Here is a 26,254-nt window from a genome sequence, read left to right as displayed (position 1 = left end):
TCGCTGTCAGCACACAGTGCAACGCACCCTGCGAAGAACACAACTGCTCCCAAACAGCGACCAAACCGCTCCCACCCGCAGCTCCCTCCCCCGCCCCTCACTCCCCAGGTTCCCTCTCCACCTCCCACTGCCCCCGCTTTGCGCTCCGCGCCCCGTGCGGCTCAGCCCCCGCCCCACCAGCCGCGGCGCTGATTGACAGCCGGATTAGCCAATCCTCTGCCGCGTCACGATATCGCCCCGCCCACTCCCCGCCGTCTCCGCCAATCCGGTGAGGCGGCGGCGCGAGGGGGCGGGGTCAGCGCTCGCGGGTCCGCCGCGGTCGCCGTCCCGGGGCGGGGCGGGGGCGGGTCCCAGCCACCCCCCCGCGCCGCCTTCGGGGCACCGGCGCTCGGGACGCTGCCTCGCTCGGCGCTGGATGCCGCCCCGGAGAGAAAGGCGGAGACCCGAGAGCGGGGTGACCCCGCGGTAAGTGCGGGGCAGCGGCACGGGGAGCTCCCGGGGTTCCCGCGGCTCCGGCATCCCTCCGGGTTCCGCTGGCAGCGGGAAAACTCCCGGGGCTCCCGCATCCCTCCGGGGTTCCGCTGGCAGCGGGGAAACTCCCGGGGCTCCCGCATCCCTCCGGGGCTCCTTCGGCACCGGGGGAGCTCCCGCATCCCTCCGGCGTTCTACTGGCACCGGGGGAGCTTCCGGGGCTCCCGCATCCCTCCGGGGCTCCTCCAGCAGCGGGGAAGCTCCCGCATTCCTCCGGGGCTCCCGCATCTCTCCAGGGCTCCTCCAGCAGCGGGGAAGCTCCCGCATCCCTCCGGAATTCTACTGGCACCGGGGAGCTCCCGAGGCTCCCGCGTCCCTCCGGGGGACGGAAAAGCTCCCGGGGCTCCCGCATCCCGGCGAGGCTCCTCCGGCAGCGGGGAGCTCACCCCGGTGAGCTGCCGGGGACAAAGGATGGGCTCCGGGTCCCGAGGTCGGGGCGGGAGCGACACCTGCCCGCGGTGGCTTGCGGGGAGCCCGTGGGGACAGCGAGCGGCGTTTCGAGCGGAGAGAGCGCCGGAGCGGGCGGCGGGGAGCGGCGGGAGCCCTTGGACGGCGGAGGGCATGGGTGCCTGCTGCCCGCGGAGCTGCGCAGGGCGCGTTAGTGGCTGCGAGAGTAACTTGGGGCTTTGTCGGTAAAGGGAGGTGTGAACGCCGGCGGGAGCGATTTGTAGTTTCCTTATGAATTCCGCCGTCGAAGCAGTGGTGAGCGCAGGGCTGAGGGTGTCCGTCAGTGTAGAGGTGTGACTCCCGGAGGCAGCGAGGGATCTGGCTGGAAACGGGAGGGAATGGGGCTCTGGAGGAGTTTTGGAGTCGTGACGATTCCTTCATCCCTCACCGTTGTCCTGTGCTGTTAGCGGGTCTCACCGGTACTAGAAGATGAGGTGATGCTGGGTTGTGTTCCCTGGCGCAGCAATAGCACTGTCTGCGCCGTGAGAGAGACCTCCAGTACTCTCCGGGACATTTGGCTGTGTCCCGAAGGCTTCTTGGGGACAGAAGATGGCATGGGTCTGGCTTGATATAAAGAAGAATTTCTTCACGATGACAGTGGTGAGACACTGGCACAGGTTGCCCAGGGAACCTGTAGCTGCCCCATCCCTGGAGGTGTTCAAGGCCGGGTTGGATGGGGCCTTGGGCAGCCTGATCTAGTGGGATGTCCCTGCCCATGGCAGGGGGGTTGGAACTGGATGATCTTTAAGGTCCCTTCCAACCCAAACTATTCTATCAGTCTGCGTTTCTCACTAGGCACTTGGTTGGCTGCCACCTGCCTTGCAGGTGCTGAGGGAGGGTGACACAGCCACGGCTGGGTGGTGCAGGACAGCTTTGGGACCAGCGAGATACAGATCCCTGCACGCTGTAACGCCTCAGACAGGGTGAGCTGTGGGAGGCAGATAGCCAAGCACCTGGACCTCCTCCGGTGCCTGCTGCCGTGAGCGAGGGGCTGGGCAGAGGCATCCTACACGGCTGGTCTGGGTGGTCTGACTGTGGTGACAGACTTCTCATGTGTTAGCACAGGACAGGACGGAGAAGGAGATGAGTGTCCCAAGAGGTGTAAGTGTATGGGAAGGGGGAAGGAAAAAGTCTCCATACTTCATTGTTTCTCCACCTCTTTTATTGGTACTGATTTACAGGGAAAGGCTCTGGATTTCCAATGCGGAGAAATCATCATCCTCTGCATCAAGGAATGTTTCTCCTGCTGCTCAGTGATGGGCTCTCAGGTTAACTCCTCAGTGTCATTTAAAATACACATCGGTGTTTTTCCACCACACCAGGAAGCTGTAATGTGCTGAACCTTGTCCCTTCTTCAGACAACCGCCCTGATGCCCAGGCCTTAACAGTAAATGCTTCCAAAGCGTAGCACATTTTCCTGGAGAAAATAATGAGGATGCATTTCTGGCACTCATGACATCTGGAGTAATGTTTAAGAAAAAGAAAACAAACCAACTTTTTGAATGTTGGTTTCCCATTCATTTGTTTAGCTTTCATCTTTTTTTTTTTTTGTTTGGTTTTGTTCCTGGAAAACTTGGAAGGGCAACAGAATGCCTTGGCCTCACTCTGTTGTTTATTCCTCCCATTTAATTGTCATGCACTCTTAAACAAAGTGTTCTGTTTTCAGCACTGGTAATATTGAGAGTCTGCATAGTAGCCAGTGTTTTGGCTTCAGACAAGCAATACTGAATCAGAAGAAAATGGAATCCAAAAGGGGGGGAAAAAAGTGCTTTTTTCAGAGATCAACTTAAGAAATAAAAAGGGCAGAGAGACTGAAACAATAAAAGTGTAAAACAAGTATAAACAAAACAAGTCTACAAAATGCGATTGAAGAACATGAGTTGTAGAGATTCTTTTCAGCAGTTTGCCAAAACATACACTCTGTGCTCTTTGGATATGTTTTTTTCCCTAGGGATTTTTGTTGTTCTTCACTAGAGTTTTGTATGAATGGGATAAACACCAGTGATTAATAAATTTGCATCACCTTTTTTTTTTTTTCTTGAAACAAAAAGAATCCTAAAGCAAACAAGAAAAAAATGCATTTATTTGTGTTTTTCAGATTTAAGGCTTTTTTTGATAGAGGAAGTGTAAGGAAATAAGGGCCATATAATTCTGGTTTGGGGGTTGGTTTTTTTCTTCATTTTTTTAAAAAAGCAGAGCTGATAGTTCTTTAAAGCTACAGCACTCTGTTCTATTCCTTCCTGCTTTGCTCAAGGTGATGTCTGGCGGTACTGTGTGCAGCCTCTGAAGCTGCATCTAATTATAAAGACCTTGGGTGTGTTTGTGTTAATTTTGTCGAGGTATTGGCAGATGGGCATTTTCATACCTGTAATAGAAGCAAGCTGTGTTCCACGTGGAGTTTTATTTATTCTTTCTAGGAGTCACTCCTTTGCATAAATCCATATTCCTCTCTGCTCTGAATGTGTTCAGGACTAGCTGTACACTTCAGGGGGAAGGAGTTAGAAGCAGACTGATGCAGAAGCTGGCTATGTTGGGCTGAATATTTAGATAGTGATTCAAACGCCATGAGATCAGCAGTGGACTTTCTCCTTCCTATGGGGAAGTAAGCCAGTTAGGTTTTTTTTTTTTTCTCCCCTAGTTATTACTGTTAGTAAAACTATTCCCTCTCAGAGGAGTTCTTTACATGATATATTGGTAAAAGCATGTCTGTTCTTACTCGTCTTGTAACTCCAGGTATGGCCTCTAAATTTATAATGATGCGTTTCTGGTTTTGTTTTTTAATGCAGATTGCACAGTCTTATTGGTTCTAGAACTGCTACAAGGTCTTGGTAAGAGCAGGAAACAAAGGAAGAGTTTATTCACGCTTTTTTGACAGCCCTGCAAAGTATTTCAGGAGTCTTCATGATCTGTTCCAATTTAGTCCAGTCCAGCTCAAATATAAAATACCATCACTGTAGAATAATTTCTGCAAAATTAGTCTTGTACGAGAGTAGCTCTCAGCTCTTGTGCTTAAGGCAAGAGTATAATAGGTCGGCTTGGAAGAAATCCTGGTTTTGTAGCCTTGGTAAACTTAAAAAAAAAAAGAGTATGTTCGCATTTGGAGAATTGACCAATAGGCTTTTGGGTCATGAGACCTCACATTTGCAATTTGAATGATACAGAAAGATGCTTCTCTCTTGAGTTGGTAGTAGAGAGACCCCATCTTGCTGCTGCTCTCCCTGCACTTCCTAAGCTTCATGACAGTTAACAGTAGTAGGAAATGAAACTTCACTCTCATATTTTAAAGACCTTGCTTTACCTCTCCTGTTTCCATAGATGCAAAAGATGAGCAGTTTTTAGATTGCACTACTTGGCAGAATTAGGCAGGATGAGCACATAAGTGCCAAACTGAAGCATCTTCTGTTGCTGCCTTTCACGTTGAGGTACCAGACTACAGCATTTTCTTTACTGCATTCCTGGCTCTGCATATGTATGCCCATGAATAAGCTTCCTGTAAGGGTCCTTCTCAAAAGGCATGTGCCTGTTTAAGTGGAGGCAAACTTGCTGTTACTGAATGGCTATTGAAGCAATTCACTTCCCTTAATCTTTGCAAGATCTCATGCCATGCTGTCTTGGTCATCCAGCTGAGAAAACAGAGCTTTGCACTTCTAAGCAGGCTTCCTCTGCAGCTGCTTTATGCACAGTGTAATGGATGCTGAGGCTGGCACACGCCAGTGAACCATATTTTACTGGTTCTTTCTTATCCTCCTGCCTTTACCTAGGCCAGTCAATAACTTGAGTTGCTACTCACTCATGAGCTTTAACTAATCTGCTCGATTTATGAGGAAGTCCTATAAGCCATCAATGATCAGTAAACAAGTCCATTAATAGATTATGCAGAAGTAAACAAATTCATTGTAATGAGAAGCTTCATGGTGGCAGTCAGACATAATAGGGTACGTGCTATTGGTTTTACCAATCAATGAAAAGGCAGGATCAGTTGACACACTGGTCTTCCTATGTTACCAGGAAAAAGGCACGCAGGAAAGGAGATGCATGTTGTAGTTGCAGACTTTATTGTTTGGGTATTGTTTACAGCATGTACACTGTTAAGTTTTGCATCTGCTTCTGCTAAAATAATGTATTTTAAAAGCCTGCATGTTTCTGTGTACAAAAACTCAAAGATACTTTCCATCACTTGGGAGTCATGGAAAAATGGAGTCCTTATGAGAGCTTAATTCATCCTTTTTTGCCTGGAGCGTTTAGTACTTATTGTCTGTTTCTCTCAAAAGGCTCCTGAATTCAGTTTTGGTTTCAAGGAAGGATTAAGCCCAGATGATCCATGCTGGGCTCTCTGCACAGGGAGCAAACTGTTGAGGAGCTTTTTTCATCCTGTAGGAGAGCTGGATGGAAACATGGCCCTTCTGCCCTGCGTGGTCCTGCCATTGTGCTTCCATGCAGTGTAGGAGCACCTCCTTTGGTGCTCTGTCCTCAGCTAAGCAGTTTTCCTCCTTCAGGACTAGTTAGCAGCAGTAACATATGTGTGCCCAAAACTGTGGATCACTCTTACATGGTTATCAGAGAATGCTACCATCCCTGGGTACAAGAGTTGTGCCCTGTCTTTGAACTCTAGGACTAGGGCAACCTACAGACAAAGCAGCGTAGCAGTGTGGTCCTGGGTTAGGAATGGATGCCCCAGGGAATTTTGAGAGAGCCCGTCTTTCTGACACACACTTTCTGGCCATATTGTGGGAAGTGCAGAGTAGAAGAGTTACAAACACAAGAGCGCGTTCCATGTTCTAGCACTCACTCATGCCGCTTAACTTGGGGGAGTAAAACTTCGCAGCAGGAAGGTGGAGTGTGGGCAGTCATGCCTAACTAAGAGCTGTGTCTAATCCTGTGATGAAGACTAATGAGAAAGCATTTTCCTCTCCATTGTTAAAGCTTGATGTCACCAGGGAGTACTGCTTGTACAGGAAGAAAAGAAAAAGAATGTCGCTTGGTGTCTTAAGACCACTGTTCAGCCATTTCCCCCTGTCCCAAAAAGTATAGGGTAAAGGCTAAGTCTGCTAGGACTCCATGGCCTTGGTGTTTTTGGAGGCATATCCCATTGTACCTTTTCAAAATCCTAAACGAAAGATGGAATCCAAGTCCACATCCCATTCCTGCAAGAAGACTGTACTCAGATCTAACAGATGTTGCTAGCAGATGGAGAAGGCCTGCTGCAGTTGCATCTCTCACATCTGTGAACCGAAAGCCAGTTGTCTTTGCTGCTCATGTTGCATCTGTCCTGTGGCTAAGCTGCAAGCTGCATCAGTGCTGGCAACCAATCCTTCAGAGCACCCAGCACCCAAGTGACAGGTAACTGTCCTGGTAGTCCTTATTCAGTGGCTTTGACTGGGGGCTTCCTACTAAGCAGTGTTCAGTGCTTGCAGGCAGGTGTGTGGATATCAAATTCAGTACCTTACCTCCTTGTGGCATCCTCGCCCTTGGATGTGTCATGCTAGTCTTGGAGTGATGCTGAGGCAAATAGATTTGAAAAGTCAATGTGCTTCTGGGAATTCGCTGCAGAACATGACCTAGTTGTGCTGGCTGCTGGTTGCAGGTGGCACTTTTCACATCATCTGCAGCCATGACATAAAGCTATTTAGCTTCAGTCTTTTTTTGTGCCCTGCCAAGCAACTTCTCCACCCCCTCCTTGACTGACGCATCTTTCCAGAGAAATTTTCATCATCTTAGGGATAGTCAAAGGAGATGGGTGGGGTCTTCAAGTTGCTGAGAAAGGCCAATATATGTCATCATTACATTTTTACTTGCTCTGTCTCTTTATTACTCTGTTTTGCAGATAGTACTGCTGCCCTACAGTATGCCTCTGAGGGGACAAAATACCTGGAAGGTGAGGGAGGAGAGGGGGAGTCAGTTTTAAGGCTTTCATCATGAGTATGAGGCTGCTCAAGTGTGGGTTGCTGCTAAAGGAAGATTTCTTTCCAGGCAGTTGTCTGTCTGTCTTGCTGCAGGACTGCCTTGATTAAAGCTGCTTAAGCTGATTGTGAAACTGCAGCCTAAGAGTCTATGTGTCTTAGAAGCCTAAGACATCTCCTGATAATGTCTGGAAAACCTTAAAAAGAGTCTTAATGCTTCTGGACAGTTTTTAGTGGGACTTCATAGGGCCACCTGGTAAGGTTTCATCACAAAGATAATTAAAGCTTGTTTTCTGTCAGCTCCGGCAATACCACCTTTCCTAAGATGTTTCACTGTAATAAACCTTACAAGGCATGTTTCCAAGTGTTTTTGAGAGAAGTACAGAATTACCTCTTTTTCTCAATAGAGGAATACTTTGTTCTGTTCTGCTGCTTTGAGTCGGTAGGTGATTGTTTCATCCCTTTGAGATGTGGTTGTGGCATAACCTAGAGTCTGAAATCAGGATTAGGACCCAGTTCACAGTGATCCCAGTGAGTAATGTGTAAAATACAGCAGCGCTTGTAAGGCTACGCAAACCCACGTGCTGTTTGGATGAGACCTGCTTCCAGAAGGGCCACCTGGAGCGTGGCCCCAAATTCAGAGGTGGCTGTTTATCCTCATGCTATTGTGTATACAGGCTGTGCAAAGGGGGTTTATCTAGCTGCCCCACTAGTATCTGAAGGAGTCTCCTTCCTCCTCATCCGTCTCCCTTGGAGGGCTCTGCCACTATTTGCCCTATTGCTGAGGCAAACCTCAGCTGTTACTGCTTTGACCCAGAAAATGCCGAAGTTCTGCTCTGGTGCTGGGAGGGAGCTCATGGAGTCATCGAGAAAGGAGGGTAAGATTAGGGGACTTTTTGTGGCTGTATCTAAGTTGTTCTGTCAGAGAAGTCTTAAAATTAGTGATAGGTGTGTTTTCCAAAGCTCTAGTGCACGTGTTTTTATATAAAGTAAACAGTGCTAAATAAGCTGTGCCATCACTCTGAGCCACTAATAAGTCTCCTGACTGATACCAGAAGAGTACAAATAAATAGTGCCTTTGACTGTTTCGTTGATAGACTGCAGGGGCCTTTGACGAGGCAATTACATCTCAAAATACACTTCTCCGGGAGCTAAAACATGAAGTGTTGTTATTTAAAAAAATAAAACAAAACCAAACAGCCTTTAGGGTGTCCCAGAGCGATGATTGACTTTAGCTTTTATTAATTCATCTGCAGTGCATTTGCTGGAGCTTTTAGGGTTTAATTGAGGTTAAGAGGTTAGAATCTGTGGTAAACAAAAGAATGGCATATGGGCGGCCTGAAATTGTGTATGTTTAAGTAAGAGCATTCCTTCTGGCCACTTGTTTTCATTGGGCAGTTACTCTTGGCTCACAACTTTGGGTAATTTTTTTTTTTTTTTTTAAAAAAAAGGTGTAAACATGCAATGCTAGAAAGTTAATGATTCATTATGTTTTATCACATCCTAACATACCTCTAAAGAAGAGAAGGCTGAGCTGGGCTTGTTTGACCTCCCCCTTCAGATTAAGGACATTGCTTCTTTAACCTCTTACCTGCTGTGGAGTCCGCAAGCTCATTCATTTTAAAATGTAAGAAGAAAAACTACTCCCTATCCTTTCTCACTTCCTTGCTCCCAGGGGCCACGGGTGTTCTTTAATAGTTCAAATGGACAAAGTAGGTATGAGATAGGGGAAAAGAGAAGCTTTGTTTTATAGGGGCTATAGGTAAGTGGATTCAGTTTCTTCAGTTATCCACAGAAAATTGTGTGCGCGTGTTTTTCTTGGTCACTTCTTTGTCCCATTTTCAATTCTCTAATGAGCCACATGAACATCTTCGCTGGCTGTGATCTCCCCTTGCAAGTGGGAATATGTACCAGCCAGGACAGCAGTTTGACAATTAAGACAAACCTCCTTATGTTGGAAAGTCTGATCTCATACTCCAAGATCTTTATGCTGTTGATAAAGTTTATGGTGTGTATGACATCAGCTGGCAATAATAATGGTGCCTTGTTGCCCTTAAGTCATTCTGTAGACATCTGTAATTTATATACAGCTGTTAGTAGCGTGTAGCCTGGAGCCTAAGAGAGCTCATCAGTATAATTATATCGACAAGAGAGGTTAAATTGGATTTTTTCTTTAAATATTTCATTTTATAGAAGCTTTCACCTGTCCCACGGAGTCAAATGTCTTTCCTGCTTGCTTATAATTAAGAGCAATCTCCTTTTTCAGACTCCTAGTTCTTGTTTAATTAAATTCCGATCTTGAAAAAAAGTGAAAATAGTAGCCTTTAATAACCCCTTCTTTTCATTAATAGAGTAGTGCAATTTTTGTGTACTTCTGTTTCATGTGAGAAGCTCTGCCTAAAGAACTTGTGTCAAAAAATGTTTTATTAAGATGCATTGTATATGCCATCCCAGGGAAGGGATACATGGAACAGCTTGACAGCTTGTGTGCTTGCAAAAAGACACTTAAAGATCTTCTTCTTGTATTTGCTTTTTTTTTTTTTAAAAAAAAATAAAAATCTTTGAGCACAGAATTGAATGGAGATGGGTAAATCCAGGTTCTTTTTTCTGTACTGTACTGTGTTTTCCTGTGACAGCTTGCTTTTTCCCCATCTCTTCCCCAAGAGTTTGATTCCATCATATTTTTCCCCGAAGCAGGACAAACTTAAAACTTACGTATAATGCACATGTGTATGTGCATTTATATATATAGGTGTGCATGTCATGTGGTAGCGTTACATGACCTGCTTCCTTGCTGCTTGTGATCCCTTGTCCTTAAATCCATTTAGGAGGGTGAAGGAAAAGCCCTTGCATCCCTGCACAGCTTGTCTCCTGAAGGTGAGCTGTGCCACCATCAGTGAGCAGGTGGCAGCAGAAGGTGGCACTAACAGAGTTGGTGTATTTGGTTGCCTTTGCTGGGGTTTGTGCCCATCCCCAGGGTGTGGGGTCTTTGTGGGCAGGTATCAGCAAGCAGCACCTCTGTTGCTGCACCGGTGATGCGTGTCCAAGTGTTCCTGGTGGAAGGGAGTCCTCCCAGGGTAACTTTGTTCAGGGCAGCTGGGGTTTGCTGGCTTGCATCAAGCCTTCTATGGGGATAGCGCAGACCCCATAAAGTGTCGGTGTCCCACCAGTTCAGTTCTCTGCTGTTGTGGGTCCCTAACCCACCCTCGAGGATCCTCTCCCCTTCCTGCAGGATTTATGAGGTGCCACAGAAGGCTTCCTCACCCTGGAGAGTGCCTGAGGAAACTGTCTAATCCAGCTGCAGCATGATGTTGACTACTGTACTTCTGGGCATAAATTGAATTTCTGTTTCTTATTTCTGTTATTATCATAACTTCAGCTCTAAGATGCTTGTGCAGTTTGGGCTTGTGCAGCTGTTGGGAGGAGGCAGGCAGGGCTTGTCTCACAAGAAATATGAAACAACAGCTCAGCTCGGTGAGTTTGTGTTTCCACCTCCTTCTTTCAGTTAAGGTATAGAGGATTTGGGTTTAGCTGTGTCCGAGGGACTAGGAGTGGAGAGAGTGGGAAGACTGCTCAGAAGTCTTCTGCTCTGACATGTGCCTGCTGATGGCTCATTGAAAACTCCACTTTGGGCAGGAGCAAGATACCCAGTTGAAGGACAGGGTGCTCTCCCCTCCCTCCTGAATGCTTTTGGGAAGTAGTCTGCAGTGTCATCTGCCTTATCCTTAATCTCTAGTTTCGTTTGTTATTCTAAAGAGACCTAATTGTTTCATGGCACTCAGCTGGGACTTGGAGGCTATTTAAAGGTTGCCTGTGCCCGGTTTGTGCTGTGATGCTGGTGGAAATGTTGACCATGGTGCTGTAGAGTGGATGAGTGTTTTGTTTATGGGTTTTATTTTAAACATCAAGGAGGAAATCTTCCTGTCCAATGCATGGCATGGGCTGCTCCCAGCACTGGCAGGAGAATGACACTGCTGCTTTCACCTTCTCAGCAGGTTTGTGGGATGAAGGGAGCTTGACGCCTGCCCGGAGAGGAGACCTCCCCACAACCCTCACGGAGCTGCCCACCATGAGCAGGGTGCTGCTGGCCGGCAGGATGCAGCCGGAGAGCCGGAATGTCTGCGTCTTCCTGCCCACCCGGGAGCAGTTCAGCCTAGTCGTCGGGGTGAGTGATCAGGAGCAGGACTGGGAGGTCGCAGTGTGTTGACTGTTCAGTTTTGTTAGCTCCCATTGTTATCCTAAAAGCCTGGTGCTGGTCTGCTGACCGAAAGGCTATTAGCCAGCTTAGGGTAATTGGTGCTCCATTTTCTAATTGGGCGGCTTCAACTCATTTGCAGAGCTCCTTAAAAGTCCTGGTTATATTTTAGGCTGGGGGGTGGGGGTCCCTTCTACTCTTTTTTTCTGTTATTTCCCTTTTTTTATTAGCTCTGAGTGATCTTGCCACTAGCAATAAACTAACTATTTTTAAAATTAAACCCAAAATGCCTTGGCAACTTAGCAAGCGTGCCCAACCCATGACGTTTGCTCTGGTGCTGTAGCCATTTCTAGTTTCGATAGTCTGCAGATCCCTTCAAAGACTCTAAGGCAGAGTAAACAACTATTGAGGGGTTTTCTCCCTCATTTGAGTACTTGTACACACAAAAACTAGAGGTGAGTTGCTTCGTTTCTTTGATTACCACTTCAAATGCGTAAGAGTGTGCATGAGTGACAGCAGAGCCAGGTCAGCTGGCAGCCTGACATGGCACAGTGTCCACCACAGTGCGGTGGCTCTTTGTGCAACACCAGTTGCTCCTTGAACTTGTGAGAAAATGAGCTGACAGGGGCATTTCACGTTCAAACAACAAGCTAGCCTCAAAGATAAGTGCTCTCTTGTGAACATGTTTATGTGCTTGTGTGCGCGGGAAGGTTTTACTTTGTTTGGGTTTTTTTTCTGGAATGAGGAGGGGGAAAAGACAGTTGAGGTGAACTGTTATTTTAAGCGCTTAATTGAAATGATGGCTTTTAAAAGTATGCATGCTAATCTTCAAAATCCACATAGGAATTTCCCTACCTGCTGTGTTTAAGTGTGGCATCGTGAACTGAAACAGTCACAAGGGCTGGATGGAACTAGGCTTTAACAGCAGAATCTGGGGTGCTCGGCTTCTAGGTCATCAGTTCAAACCCAGTCCCTCTACTGCCCCAGAAGGCCTTTGCAATCTGCTGGCTTTTGTGCAAGCCGTGAAATGATCATTTAATTAAGTTCTTGGTGGCAGGTGCACAGGCCAGGGTAATGGTCCGTTGCCACTGACCCTAAATCTCACCACCTTCGAGCTTTTATCAGGGAGGCTAAAGATCCAAGATAGCAGAGCCAGTCTTGCCACAGGGAAAATGCGGACTGGTGTGCAAGAGGGCAGTGTGCTGGCATGGCTGATGCTGTCACCGCTTCTCGCTGCAGCCATCCCTGGGCTGGGCACTCAGCTGTTCCTCCACTGCTGGGTCATACTTCACTGTATTAAATTTAGGCAGGGCTTAGACCATATGCTAAATAGTGGATTCCTGCAGTTTATCATAAAATCATTTAGGTTGGAAAAGATCCTTAAGATCGAGTCCAGCCATAAACCTAACACTGCCAAGTTCACTACTAAACTATGTTCCTAAGTCCCACATCTACATGTCTGAGCATGTCTACCTTGAGCATTGCTACCTTGTCCCAAAAAGGGGATCCTGCTACCTCGGTAGTGCTTTTTGCTGCTCCTTGCTTTGGTGGCTGGGAAGTTGGGAAAATATATATGTGGAGATGCCTGTGCATGAAAGGGAATAGCTGCCCGGGCCAAAACATGAGATCTCAATGCACAGTTGTGTCCTAATTGCATAGAGAGTGAAACATGACCTGTTACAGCTGGGCAAGTCACCAAAACCAGCTTTTTGTTTGGCTTCTGCTTCACCACAATACCCCTTCAAAACAACAACAAAAATTAAGATTTTGCAGCTGGAGATATTTTTTTTTTACCAAAGGAACATCAAGGCAACTTTCTAGTGATGTTGGTGGAACCCAAATTTAATTAGCACAACCACAGATGATACTTTGTTCCTTTATTAGAATAATAATGCCATTACTTAAGATTTCCAAAGCCTTTTAACCTCTTCAGTATGGAATGCAAATACTAAACAAGTTTGCAGCTCAGTGAGGTAGGTAGGGATGGTTATCCCTCCAGCAGAATAAATTATAGATCCTTCCAGTGATAAGCACAGTGTTTATGCAGGTAATTCCTTTCTCCACCCTCCCATATAAATTCCACCCTTCCAGATAAGAGTTTACCTATATGTGTTTTATGTGGTCACATGTAGATTCAACTGTGCTGTTTAAAATGGATGTCTTATGCCTTTCAGAGATAGGGCTGTTTTCCTGGGACCAACTGTGTACATGAGGAGGAGCAGAGCAGTGAGGAGAACTAGTGGGTGCTGCAGCTCACCAGCTGCCTTGAGAATGATTTGGAGGTTTCTGCTGGGGAGAGCAGACATCAGAGCACGGAGCAAAACAGTTTGCCTTGCTCCAGGCAGCCCCAGTGGAGGGAGTGGATTATGAGCATGGGGAACTTAAGCAGGCTGTGATTGAGAATGGTGCAACTGAAAATTGTATTGGTCACGCCAAAGATCTTGGAGTGTTGTCCAGTTCATTCAGTTTTGTTTTTCTGCCAGCACTATGGCTTATCTCCCTGATAGTTTTGACTTGTTAATCAATATCAACTACTTTTTATGACTAGGTTTCTGAAAAATTTCTGGGGTGCTAGCAGCTGCATAAAGGACCTGGTTGCCAAGATGAGCAGACAGCTACCCTACCTGTGTTTGTGTAGTTGAGAAGCAGCTGCAGCAGGTGTTGGTCCTTGTGTAGCTGCAGAGAAATGTTGAGAGCATAAGCAGAAATTTTTGCAGGGGAAGAAATCTGGTCAGGTCCTTTGTGTTGGTGAATGGCAAGTGTAGGTCTAAAGTCGTGATCTGAGGACCGAGAAAAATAAGAGACAGCTAATCCACATGCATGAATATTTGCACACAGAATGACCCTGGAGTAGTAGTTACTTTCTGTAAACTTGCATGCGATTTCACTTTGGGCTAAATTTCATGTGCAAAGAAGCTCTGAGTCTGGCACGGGGCACAGCTGAGAATCAGGGGAAGGAATGCTTCATGGTGTTTCTGGGATGCAGCTTGACAAAGGAACCATGCACAAAGAGAAGAAAGACCAAAGAGAAGTGTGCAGATAAAAAATGCAAAGGGAAGTGGGTTGCTTTGAGCAGAGAAGAAGACAGGACGAACGATCAGTAATTACAAGTGTAGTTAGTATTGCGTAGCCTTGAAGGATAGAAGTAAAACTTGATAGAGAAGGGAAGTGCCCAAAGGAGAATGGACAAGGTGGTAGCTCACATACCTGCTGCACAAGAAACCTGATTGAAATACTGCTTTAGAGCTGAGTGTCACAAAACATTGAAGTGCTCAGTTCCCTAGAACTGAGTATCTTAAACCAGGTTTTTCTTCCCTTAGGTGTGAAAGCATGCCACTTAGAAAATTCATTTAATCATATGGCTTTTACATAGAGTCCTGTGCTGCCAGTGACTCTTGTATGTACATAACCATTCTGGCTAGCGCTAGGTTATTTATTCCTTACTGAGTCCTTCCCAGGTAGGGGAACATGCTCAGAGCTTGCTTTCTTGAGAAAGGAGGCAGAACCATGCCCAGCTTTCCCTTGCAGCTGCGTGTTCTTGGCCACTGAGCAAATACTGCATTTATGTGTGAGACTGTAAGGGTGCAGTCTCACATATTAAGACACAAATGTGGTTTGGGGTCTTAGCAGAACTGTGCACTACCTCCTCCCCTCCCAGAGTACATATATGCACACACGTCTGTTGCTGTAGCACAGGTTACAAAGCTCCCGATGCAGTGGTAGTGAGCGGCTGACTAGTGATGCCTTGCCAAGTAGAAGAAAATTACTGTGTAAATGACCTCCAGCTTCCCATTGTCCATGTCTAGTGACATGGTACATGCTGGGGCAGGGAGGGGAGTGCAGACAGTTTCTGGGGAGTGTGGCACACCTGCATTAACAGGGCTTGAACAATTATGGTGGTGAGTAGTTTGGTGGTGGTGATTGGTTTGTAGGAGAGTTGGGTAGTTGACTTCTGCCCAGTCGTCTTTGCTGCTGTGAAGGAGATGCTGCACTGTCACCCTTTGGGAAGTCTGCACTGGCTTCTGTGAATCTGCATTGTCCTGCAGTGATGTAACAGGATTCAGAGGTCCTGGCCCGTATTGCAGCTAGTAGCACCCTGGGCTGAGTTTGTCTGTGTTGGTTTGTTCTCTTCTTCCTATCCACTCTTGCTCAAAGCTCCTTCCCCCAGGCCTCTAAGGGTTGGGGGTTTGGGGTTTTTTGTTTGTGCCTCTGTCTGTCTGTGTTCCCGGTGTGGTGCAATGGGACAAGGGGAAATGAAGCTATAGGTAGGAGGACGTACAGGGGGGAGTTTTCTGATCATGGTACGCATCTAGCTCTGTGCATGCAGGTAGCCATAATCACTCTCATGCTGGGCAAGACTGTGCTCCGAGCAGCCCTGCTAGAAAAGTGCATTCAGTAGCTGTGCCAAGGCTCTCTCTTGTTCTGTGTCATGCTTGCCGATGTTATACTAACCAGCCTCTGGTTGCCTACGGGAGCTGGTGTGCTGGTATCTCTGCTTTCCCTGTGTTTCCTCAGTGCATGTACATTGTTATGGAGGGCAAGGGTACTGGAAGGTCTCAGTGTGGCATGGAAACAGACCAGAGCTTATTGGCTGTTGGTGACAGCTTCAGAAGATGAAGATGTTAATTGCTGTGTGACAAGAAGTCAGCAGGGGACAGAACAAGTTCTTCTGCGTGGGGTACAGAGCAACCTCATCTCTAACCCACAAGCTATTTCTGCCAAACCATGCATTCCTGGGTTTGTTTGTGTACTCTTATTTTCGGTTTGCTTGAATGAAAGTTTTCTTTTATTTTGATTTTTCTCTTACCCTCTCAAAAAAAAAAAAAAATCTACAAGAGAGTAGTATTTTCATTTCTGTAATTACAAATGTGCTTTTTGTAAGAGTACCTATAAATAGGCCAGTCAGTACTGCACAAAACTAGGGCTTCAGTGGTGTTCCAAATCCTTATACAAAGATGCCAACAGATAGGAAACTTGAAATTCATGTCTTACTGAGCTGAACCACTTTGCACTATGAAGGATGGAGAATGACTCGTTAATTATTATTCTGTGATAGTAGTAGTAATATTGAAAACAAAGCTTTCTCTGTGGTTTTGGTGTTTTTTAATTATTATTTTATTCTGATACCCAAAATTGTGTTGGCCAATGTAAAGGAGAGTTGCTCCACCCAGGTGTGTGAGCCATCTGTAATGTTGGATTGATTGTTTCTTTCAGGTTAAAGCCACCGGACAGGAGCTCTTTCAGCAAGTTTGTGATTTAGTGAAGATTAAAGAGCCTCACTTCTTTGGCCTCAGCATTGTTAAAAGTAAGCAAACTCAGTGCGCAGAGCAAATGACTTGGCAAATGTCCACAGACTGGCTTGTGTATTTACAGTGTGTGCATATATACACAGCAGCAGGGAATTTGATTGTAATAAGGTCACAAAGTATGTAGATTATGCACGGGCTTCTCAGAGCTCTTTTGATCTTTGGTATGTGGGCAGACAAATTGGGAGAAGGGGGGGGGCTTTTGTTCTCCTCCTTTGTTCTTATGTTCCACCTCATTGTGGGGTTTTCTTTCACTCCTGTAGCTGAGTTCCTCGCCAACATATTTGTCACTGAATTCAAAACTGTCAGTCGTTTGAGGGGAGGTGAATTTTAAAAGGACTTTGGGGCCAAAAGTGTTACTTATTTTCTGACGTCATACACAAAGAATGTGGCACCAGTGGGAAGAAACTCAAATGATTTGAGGAGTCTGAATGCATATGTGGGTACATGGGGTTTTCAACTATTGTGCGTGAAATGCTAAACTTGTTAGTCCATGGGTTGAAGTCCAGTCTGCTTGGTCCTATGCCTTATTATTGTCCAAGGAATAGTGTAAGATGATGCCTTAAAGGAGCAAATTGATACGAGATATTACATTTCTAGGGTAGTGTATGCATTGGCAACCCCCCGCTCAACTCTTAGTAATTAGAAATGGATCTGTTGACCTCATTATCCTGCCTCACCACATTTTCACAAGAGCGAAAAGGACTTTTCATCCCTCCAGAAATTTTCTCAAGTGTGTTATTATTTACTGCTGCAACTCTAGATATTGAAATGAGGATAGTCTTTCATGAGTCCTTCTAATAAAGTTTCTTTTGCTTCCTTATGAGTATGTGGGATAAAATAGTTTCTAAGTTCTCTAACAACTTTTGGGGCTTTGGAGCACAGCATTCAAACTAAGACCTAGAATAAGATTTTTATCTCCATAAGGTTTGTAGAGTTTCCAAGAGATTCCATCAACATAACTAAACTGGTAGTTAACAAATATCCCATAGTTTAAGCCAGTGCAGCTTTTTTTTAGATGTAAGGAAGACTTGAATGCACTTACTTTTTTCACAGATCTACTGTGTTCCTGTGAATCTGCCCCTCTGCCACCGTTTTATAACACCAGTTTTTGCCTATTCTGCTTGCAGGACGTGTTGCCTGAAATTGGGGGTCCTGTCCTCCCCTGAAAGACAGGGCAATTTCATTCCTGTTTTATTTGAATTATGAGGAGAACTGGAGAAGAGCATCTGTTTCTTTCTCTTTTTTCCGCTTTGGATCTTTCTTGTTTCATGTTTTCTGTACCCTGCTTTTTCCTTTCATCCCACCATTTACATGGAGCTGTTTTCTTCACCCTGTGAAGCACAGGGGCTCTGACCTCAAAGTATCCTGTTGTCGCAGGTATCTTTCAGTCTGTTGGAAATGCAGTATAACTACCCAACCCAAAAAGCATAATAAGGCTGTGTTGACTAGCCCTTAAAATATATTGCCCATAACTTTAAACACAATCTTCTTCTTGCTTCACAGGAGTGTTCTTCCTTTTTAGAGCAGCTAATTCTTTGCTAAGCTCCTTGAAAAATGTCAAGGAAAAGTAGCCTGAGTAACGTCTATTTTTTTGTTTTGTTTTGATTTCCTGACTATTCCTCACTCCTGCTCACAGTAACTCAGTTTGTAAAGCTACTTAATCTTCTGACAGCCATCTCCCTCTGCCACGCGCAGGCAGGTGTCATGATTTTGGATGAGGTTTATTTTTGTTTGTGCCTTTGTCTAAGAAACTATTGGGGCTGGACAACAGGAAAGTGTCAGCAGTGAGTTTCTCTGCCTGAATAGCTATTGCCACTAGGAAGGCTGCAGCCCAGTCTTGAGAGAGGGAGCAGCAAACCTGATCTCTTTGTTGTAGCTTCCTTTGGTCCCTGCCTTTGGTCTATGAAAGTCCAGTAAGCAGCCAAAAGGAATCTTGTAGGGTGGGGTTTAGAGATTTCTTTCTTTATTTTTTTTAAATAGCTCCAAATTTATTACTGTAGAGCTGTAGCAAAGGAAATGTTTTATTTTCTATTCCCAAACTTGATTTTCCTCTTGCCTTGCTTTGACCAACAGAGTGGCGATAGACTCCTTCGCTGCCAGTGGTCTTGCTTCTGTTGCAAATGTTACACTTCCCATTTCTGGTATCTGAAATGCCTTTAAGGCATTTACTGCTTTTCAGGGATTTTTGTGTCAAGGCAAGCTGTCATCTCAAGAAGGGGAAGCAGCCTGGTCAAGTTGTGGGGAGGCCGGGGTAGGTTTTGCATTGCTCGGCGTTATCTTAAGTCAGCTGCCTTGGCCAGGCAGCAAATCTGTGTATGACCTGCAGAGGCTGTGAAAGGAAGGCATGGGGCTGGTCTGCAGGGTGAGGGCAGGTTAGATGTCAGCAAAACTAGAGAGGAAGCCTCCATGTTTCAGACTCAAGTATTCCTCTTCTGCATCATGGTTTCACCTGTCCGTGCTGCACCTCCGAGGTGTCATTTTTTGAGAAACACTGCTCTGTTTTAATAAGGTTGTAATTCCTAGTTTCTTAATGTGTATTTATTTTTGGCAGTCTGATGCTGCCACATGCAGAACAAGGTATTCTAATCCACCTGTATGCGTTGCGTTGCTGCTAATTTGTCAACAAAACCCTGACTGTCAGCAGTGGCAAGAAAATGAAAAATAAAGGATTTCTACAGAACTGTAACCAATCACATTGGGTGGATTATCTGGATTAGGAGCCCATTTGACCTGCAGACGTTGTACAGATATACTAATGCTCATTTGGTCTCATAGTAAGTATGTGCGTGAGGGGGAGAGGTTGGGCTCCTTAATCAGAAACAGAAGTTTAACCCCTAAGTGTGGCAAAAATGAAAAGAGCACCACAAAATGTGGTGCAAACTTCAAATCACAAATGCTTTGATATCTAAGCTTTAGGACTTCGAGCATGTGTTCCAGCATTCGTTGTCAAAATTCATTGCCTTCACTTCTGACTGTTACAGATGCTGAAGGCAAGCTTCATTATTTGAGACAACAGTAATGATGGCAGAACAGAGTATTTCACCCATTTTACTCCTTGAGCTTTTTGATTCTCAAGACAAAAACCCATTCAGCCATCTGTACTGAGGAGAAAAAACTTGCATCTAAAAGAAGAATCTGATCCCTTAGAAAGCTAAGTTCGGGAGTGTATATTAAAGGGAAGCCTCACTGATATAGAGCTTGGGACATATTGCTCTTTTAGTTTTGTCAGGATCATCATAGCCTACTGAAGAGCACTTTTTCCTTGTCATTTGCGCAGGGAAAAGACCCTGCAACCTTGCCAGGTTCAAGCTGGCTCTATACGCTTCAGCAGCTGGGTCTTGTATTGTAGCTCCTCCTACAGGGTCAACCTTATCTAGTGCCCTGCAGGAGGTCTCCCTCTTGTTATCAGAATGTGTACACAGCAACACAATTCAGTCTTCTAACCCAAAACTGATTGTCAGCAGGCAAAGAACAGCCAGGCCTCCTTTGTTGTTATAACCTGGATCTTTGTGATTGGGAATCTTGGGCTTTTCATTTCTAGGTGCCAACCTTGCTTGACCCAAGCAGATGGAAGCCTTTGACTGGGAAGGAGCAAGCCTGCAGCTCCTGTACCCTGCCACCATCTCTCTGTGTTCTCTTACCAGTTTATCAGAAATAACTTTTCTTCAGCTCTCCTGCCTCAAGGGTCAGTTATTACAGCCATGCTTGTTCACCATGTCAGACCCATGCCTCCTAGTCCTCCTTACTTGTGTGCTTAGCCAAGGAGCTTGGTTAACTGTGACAAGACCACTCTGTCTCCAGTTAACTCCTCTGTGTCTATGTATCCTCCAGTAATGAAACTCATGGATGGAATGCACTACCGCAATATTTTTATATTATGTGGGTATCTATTAAAACACAGGGTCTCTTAAGAATACAGGTGACAATAGAAGTTCTCCAAAGTAGACTCACATGATTTCTACAACCCCGGGGCTTCCCGGCTATACATGCTTCTGCCTCTCCTTCCTCAGATTTGTGCTTGGATAGTTGCCTTTCCTTTATGAATCACTTCTATATCCCAACCTAAGAAGATACAGCTCTAATATAATGACTTTGATACTTCCAACAAGAGTTAAATGCAACGTAAGGAAAATGTGGGCAGAAATATGCCACCTAGAGGGAATTGCAGGAGTTCAGGTATTAACGTGTGTATAATGCTCTTTGGAAGTACTTGTATGGTCTCTTCCTAGGAAGGTAGTTTTTTTAGCCTGCACCTGCTGTCAGATGTTTCGCTTTCAGCATCAGTCCAACATCCAGCCAAGTGCTCTCCTGCCTGAAGACTGCAAGGGGTTTGTATGCTCCTGGATGAGCAGTGCTGGAAATGATTCTGGAGCTGCCTTTGTGCAGAAGAACCACCTGTGACACTGCTAGAAGTCCAGAGAACTTTGCCTGGGCATGCCTTGTTGCAAACTGTAAGATGCAAACATAAAATTCCTGCAGTACCTACCCATCATCAGGAATGACTAAGCCTTTATCTCAGTCTTCAGACCTCAGCAGTATCTTGGTCTTCTTGATACTGCTTCCTCTCACTCTTTCCTCCATTTACCTTCTGTCCATGCCAGGTAAAGTGACCTTAGCCAGGACTTCTCTTGCTTTATTCCCAGGCTCTGTTGTGGTCCTACTCTCCTTCATCTGGGATACATATACTTCCAAGATAAAACTAAAACCATGAGGTTATCCTGAACCAAGTTCATCTAGACCCCTTAGCAACCGATAAACTAGATACTGAAAAGTGGGCAACAGTTCTTTCTGTTGGGTTGGAGGGTAACCCCAGGAGCAACAAGAAGTTATGTGAAGGTGATAGAAGCAGATACCACGTGGATTTGGATGTTCCAGGCCACCAGCACTTGGAAGCCTGGGGAGCTCCACATGCAAAAGGAGTGTGTAGCTGGCTTTTCTTAATAAACAGGGTTGTGTGAAGTCTATGACGTGTTGTCAGGTGTTTTTGAGTGTGTGTATGTGTGTATCATATTGGATTTGGGGGGGGTTGAGACTGGGGAGGGTGCAGGTTTAAGTTTTAGCTATCCCCCAGCATCCCTCCATTCTGTTCCTAGTCTCTTTCCTGTTGCCTCTCGAGGGCGATAGCAGTGGTGTTACCACAAGGCTTCTTGCAATATCTAGGAGAAAATAAGTGATATTCAAGGACACTTTTTTTTTTTTTTTCCCTTCTCTTCAAGACAGGAAATGCTTGCTGTGTGGAAGTTTGGCTTTGCACTGATTTGTATTTTATTTGAATCCTAATCTTATGGACTGTTAAAATAGTTATAATTTTAAAATATATATGACTCAACCAAAGGAGTTAATGGAACATTCCTGGCCAGCGGAGCCTGAGCTCTCCTTCCTGATACAGGTGCATAACTTACCTCTGTGGGATTTCTGTGCTCCTTAGCCCAAAAGGGGCACAGAAGGAGAACAGGTTATCTTACCTTTTCTGCAGGGAACTTATGATTTTGTTTTTTTATGAAAAGTAAAGCACTGGTTAATGCAAAGTAATGGTGTTTGAAGTAAACAATGAGTCAGAACTGATTTGACCCTGTATTACAGCCATAATTTTGTAGTCCTATTTTCCCTGTAATGTAAATAACATCTATTGTAAATCTGTGTAACTCACTAGAACTGTGTCACTTTTTTTCTGACTGGGACCTGGCCCATTATTTTTTTCCAACAATGCTTGTCCTATATTTGCTTTATATGTAAATGTGCTAAGCCAATCTTGCAGAGCAGGAGCACTTGAATGTTTGCATTTCTGGTGACTGCTTAACTTGAAGTGATACTTTTTACAGCACAAACTTACCATCTCACTTGAGGGATGTTAAAAGCTGAAATTGTGAGAAACATGTAGCTTGTATTGCTTCGAACGATCTGGCTGTCAAGATGAGTTTTGTGGGATTACAATGCAGTGCAATGGTGTGTTGTGCCAGATCTGGTGTCTGTACACACATACATGAGGGAAGCCATTAAGAAAAGCTGGTATGATACAGTTTTAAGCTCACCAGCAGTGCTGAGACGAGATTCATGAGTGCAGTGTCAGTAGCTGCTGGTGGATATGTATATATCCATGTGTGCATGCTTCTGAGCCAGCTTATTGGTACCTTTCAGTTGTCCTCCTTCATCTAAGGGCAGTGAAGCAATAAGGGTTTGTACCTGCTGAGTATCCAGTCCTGCTTGGATTGGACGTTTTCTCCCTTGGAAAGGTGGCCATCTGTGCATTTCTATACTGTCTTTTACAGCACTGCTCTGAGGTGCTGTAATTTGGTGCCCTCGTCTTTGTTAGAGATGCTGGTTTTCAAATAGAGACAGCTTCAGCATCTGACAAAAGATTTCTAAGTTTCACTGCTAATGTAGTTTAAGAAAAAAAGTGAAACCCACAACCCACATTGGTCTGGGAAGGGAAATGACTCTTTGTTTTTGTAGATGGAGGCTTGCACTGCAGGTTGACATTCCAGCAATATTAGCTTCATTAAGGTAGGAATGTAGTGCTGCATTCTTGCAAGAGAGGGAGGACAGAGAGGTTCCTGGGCTGATCTGGGGAGGAACAGGACCCCCAGGGAGAGCTGGTATATCAGGGTGTCCTCCTTCTTTAGTCTGGCTTATTCTGGGAATTTATGTGCACCTCTCAATAGGCATGATAATGACCTGGAGTCCTCAGGCTTTGCATCTGAGCTCTTCCAGAACCTTCTCTCTGACCTAATGAACATAACAGATGAATGGGGGCTGTGGGTAACAAGTGGCTTTACTATGGTGGAACTGCTCTGGCATCCTTTCCCCCCTTTCTATCCCAGCATAAGTGTGTGATGAGACAGCTCAGAGTATATCACTGCGCTTGCTGTTGCCATCTTTTCATCACGGCTGAGGAGTAATTCCAATATTTGCTAAATGCCCCTGGGCACAGGACCCTTCTGAGCAAGAAGGGAAAACTGTCCCCATAGCTTGTTACAGCCATGCAGGTTCCCTACCCTCTTTAAAAAATGTAAGCTAAACACCACAATCCTGGCAGGACTGATACAGGCTTTGTGCAAGACCACTGGGCCATCATCAGGAGCAGCCCGTTCCCTTGCAGGAGACCATAGTGGAAAGAGCACACTGCCCTGGGGCTGCCAATGTCCAGGGAGGGAGTGGGTGCCATCCCTGTGTTATCCCAGTCTCGTCACTTGCTGTGCGATTGCTTCCTAAATGAGCTTTTATTTACTTTTTGAGAAAAGCTTTACAGGGAGACCCTTATCAGCTTGGCAGCTGACAAGGGACAGAGACAAGTCCAAGACATGGACTAAACCCATCTCTCTAAATAACTGGGACTTCTATTAACCTTTTCAAGGCAATGTTATCTGATCTTAATGAATTTAGAGAATCAAGGGCTGGAGCTAGGATAGCCCCTGCCCCCTTCCAGCCACCCTGTCTTGCTGACATATTTAAAGAGGCAGGTACAAGATGCAGTCTCTGTGATGCTAAAACTTCTTCCTCTCCTTGTCAAAATAGTAAAACAACTTCTATAGTACCTTGTGTGCTTCAGCACTTTAATTCCCACCGCTAACTTTTTCAGGATTTTTGTACAGCAGTTTCAACAGTCCTATTAAATACTGTGTTGTATATGAATGTGACATGTCAAGCATGTGGTGACAGCAGTGTAATTATATTAAAATTACAGCTGTAGTTAGTACAATGCAGGAATGACCATAGAGATATAAACAGAACTTTTGGGGGATTGTAGTCTTTGTGTTCTATGTTACTGGTATTTTATACAAGGCTTCCTGTTAGTGTGGTGTGCAGACCAATTCTGGCTAGCACCAGGTGTGGTTTCTCTCACTTGAGGTGGAAGCTGAAGGAGGTGGTGGTAGGGGGTTGTTTTGCTTGCTTGTTTTTAGAAGCTTGCAAAGGAAGTATTTGCTGTGTCTGCTCCTGTAAGGAACTGGAATGGTCTAGGAAGATGACTGCAAAGTAGCTCAGAGACCTCTTGAATACCTGCTGTAATGCTAGCCTCTGCCAGTCTTTTATCTGCCTACAGACATGAGTGCAGACTTTCATTTGGTTTTAAACCCCCATTAGAAACTTTTCACCATTATCCTCCTCTTCCCTTTTTTTTTTTGTTTGACATCAGAAAACAAAAGCCAAATTTTGGAAGTTTGGGCTGGTCTTCAGGGGCAGAAGATTGTTTTGTGACCAGTTCAGTTCTTTTTCCCTCTTTTACCTGCTCTTTTCATATCTAAGCAACAAGCTCTTCAATACGGCACATATGTCACCTGTCAAAACACTTTCCTGGACAGGACCAAAGAGTAGAGGGATTGGTCAGGTGAATGTGCTCAGCTCGCATAACCCTTCAGCTCTTTTTTTTTTTTTTTAAGAGACTTGAAAAGGCTTAGGGGGGGAAAAAAATGGGTTGTTTGGATTTGATAATTGGTAAGCAGTGTTGGAAAATGTTGGCTTTGAAAGTGGTGCACCAGTCTTTCAGGATTATGTGCTGCTCAAGCTGCCTCTTGTTTGTTCTCACCTGGATGGAGAGCAAGTCCTGGTCATTTGAGGCAGCCCAGGTTTCCCTGCCTTTCATTCATCCCTGAAAGAAGTTGGGTGTGAGTAGGAGATGCCAGACCTTCACAGGAGGGCATTTGGGTTTGGTCCTCTTCCTTCTTATCATTTCAGAGGATTCCATTCATATGTAGAGGATCAGGCCTGTCATATATTTGACTTTGTCCTCTTGCTTATGCCATGTTGGCCCATGGTCCTCGTGCTAGTAGAGTGGAAGTTTAGGTAGGGCTTGCTTGATTAATAATAATGAACAACTGAATCTGGTAAACTGACAGTACAATTAGCTTGCTAAGATGATATTTCCCTTCTGTAAGTGGCTTCTTGCTTATAAAGCAAGAATTCTGCATTTCTGGCTAAGGCATTTGGGAAACTAGCTCAGCATTTCTTGAATCAAGGCACAGCTGATATGTTTTCTATACTGTCTGGAGGAGCTTATGTACCTAAGAGACACTGGGCCCTCTCTTTCCTCTGCCCTGTCAATTTCCTGGTCAGACTTTTTCTGGATTGTATTGCTTGGAAACAACTTGTATAGTCATTTAAGTACTTCATTAATAGGAATTTCTAATTCTTTAACGTTAAATGCTTTTGCTTTTTATCTTTCAGATAATGAATATGTTTTTATAGACCTGGAGCAGAAGCTTAGTAAATACTTTTCAAAGGAATGGAAGAAAGAGACCACCAAAGTAAGACAGATGTTTAATTTCGGAGACTACTGCTTTGGTATGGGACTACACAGTAAAATGAATGCTCTTGAACTAAGATCCTTAAAGCATTTTTTGAAGGTGGTCTGTAGAATGCTGTTCAATAGCAAAATGCAGTGATTTATGTACAGTTGTACAATTAATTAAAAGAGCTAAAACAACCCCTTACACGGCTTTGTATCAGCAATAGTAGCCACGTGGTTGCTGCTTAGCTGCTGTCGGAGGGGAGGAGGTCAGCTAGTCAGTCTGCCTTTTGAACTTAGCCCAGCCCACGAAGAATCTGGAGACCTCGTTATCCTTAGGCAAAACAGCCTTGATAAGTGCAAAAGTGACCTTTGGAGACTTGAACCTGATATGAAGGAGAGGGCTGGAGCTGTGAGTCCTCCAGACATGCAAAAGGACAGTGGAGCAAGAGAAGAGTCTTAGTTCTTTAAGGCTAGCCAGCCCTGTCGAGGGAGGGAACGTCTACATGAAATAAAGACAAGCCTATGTAATTTTTTTAGTGCCGGTCATTCAGACATGATAGTGCCTGTTTATATATGTCATTTTTAGAGCAGCCGCAACCTAGAACAAAGTGTAGTATGCAATTACCTTTAAATGTCTTAATTATCT

The 26,254-nt window shown here is 45.1% G+C and overlaps 1 protein-coding gene across 4 annotated transcripts in view; it reads left to right on the top strand.

Moving 5' to 3' along the window:
* Positions 1-343: 343 nt before the first annotated feature.
* The window catches only part of FRMD1 (FERM domain containing 1), a 43,719-nt gene continuing 17,808 nt past the window's right edge, over positions 344-26,254 (top strand). For 3 of the 4 annotated variants that reach the window (XM_054063811.1, XM_054063810.1, XM_054063808.1), the window contains exons 1-4: positions 362-465; positions 10,871-11,043; positions 16,288-16,378; positions 25,545-25,624. In XM_054063811.1, coding sequence (XP_053919786.1) covers positions 10,948-11,043; positions 16,288-16,378; positions 25,545-25,624 — 267 coding nt within the window. In that variant the 5' untranslated portion in view covers positions 362-465; positions 10,871-10,947. Of the gene's footprint in view, positions 466-10,870; positions 11,044-16,287; positions 16,379-25,544; positions 25,625-26,254 lie in introns of all 4 variants that reach the window. The other variant, XM_054063809.1, reaches the window with a different exon arrangement.

The sequence above is a fragment of the Cuculus canorus genome, chromosome 3, assembly GCF_017976375.1.
Source record: "Cuculus canorus isolate bCucCan1 chromosome 3, bCucCan1.pri, whole genome shotgun sequence".
Classification (NCBI taxonomy): domain Eukaryota; kingdom Metazoa; phylum Chordata; class Aves; order Cuculiformes; family Cuculidae; genus Cuculus; species Cuculus canorus.
Note: the sequence above shows the minus strand (reverse complement) of the source record. Positions and strands in the feature narration are given on the sequence as shown.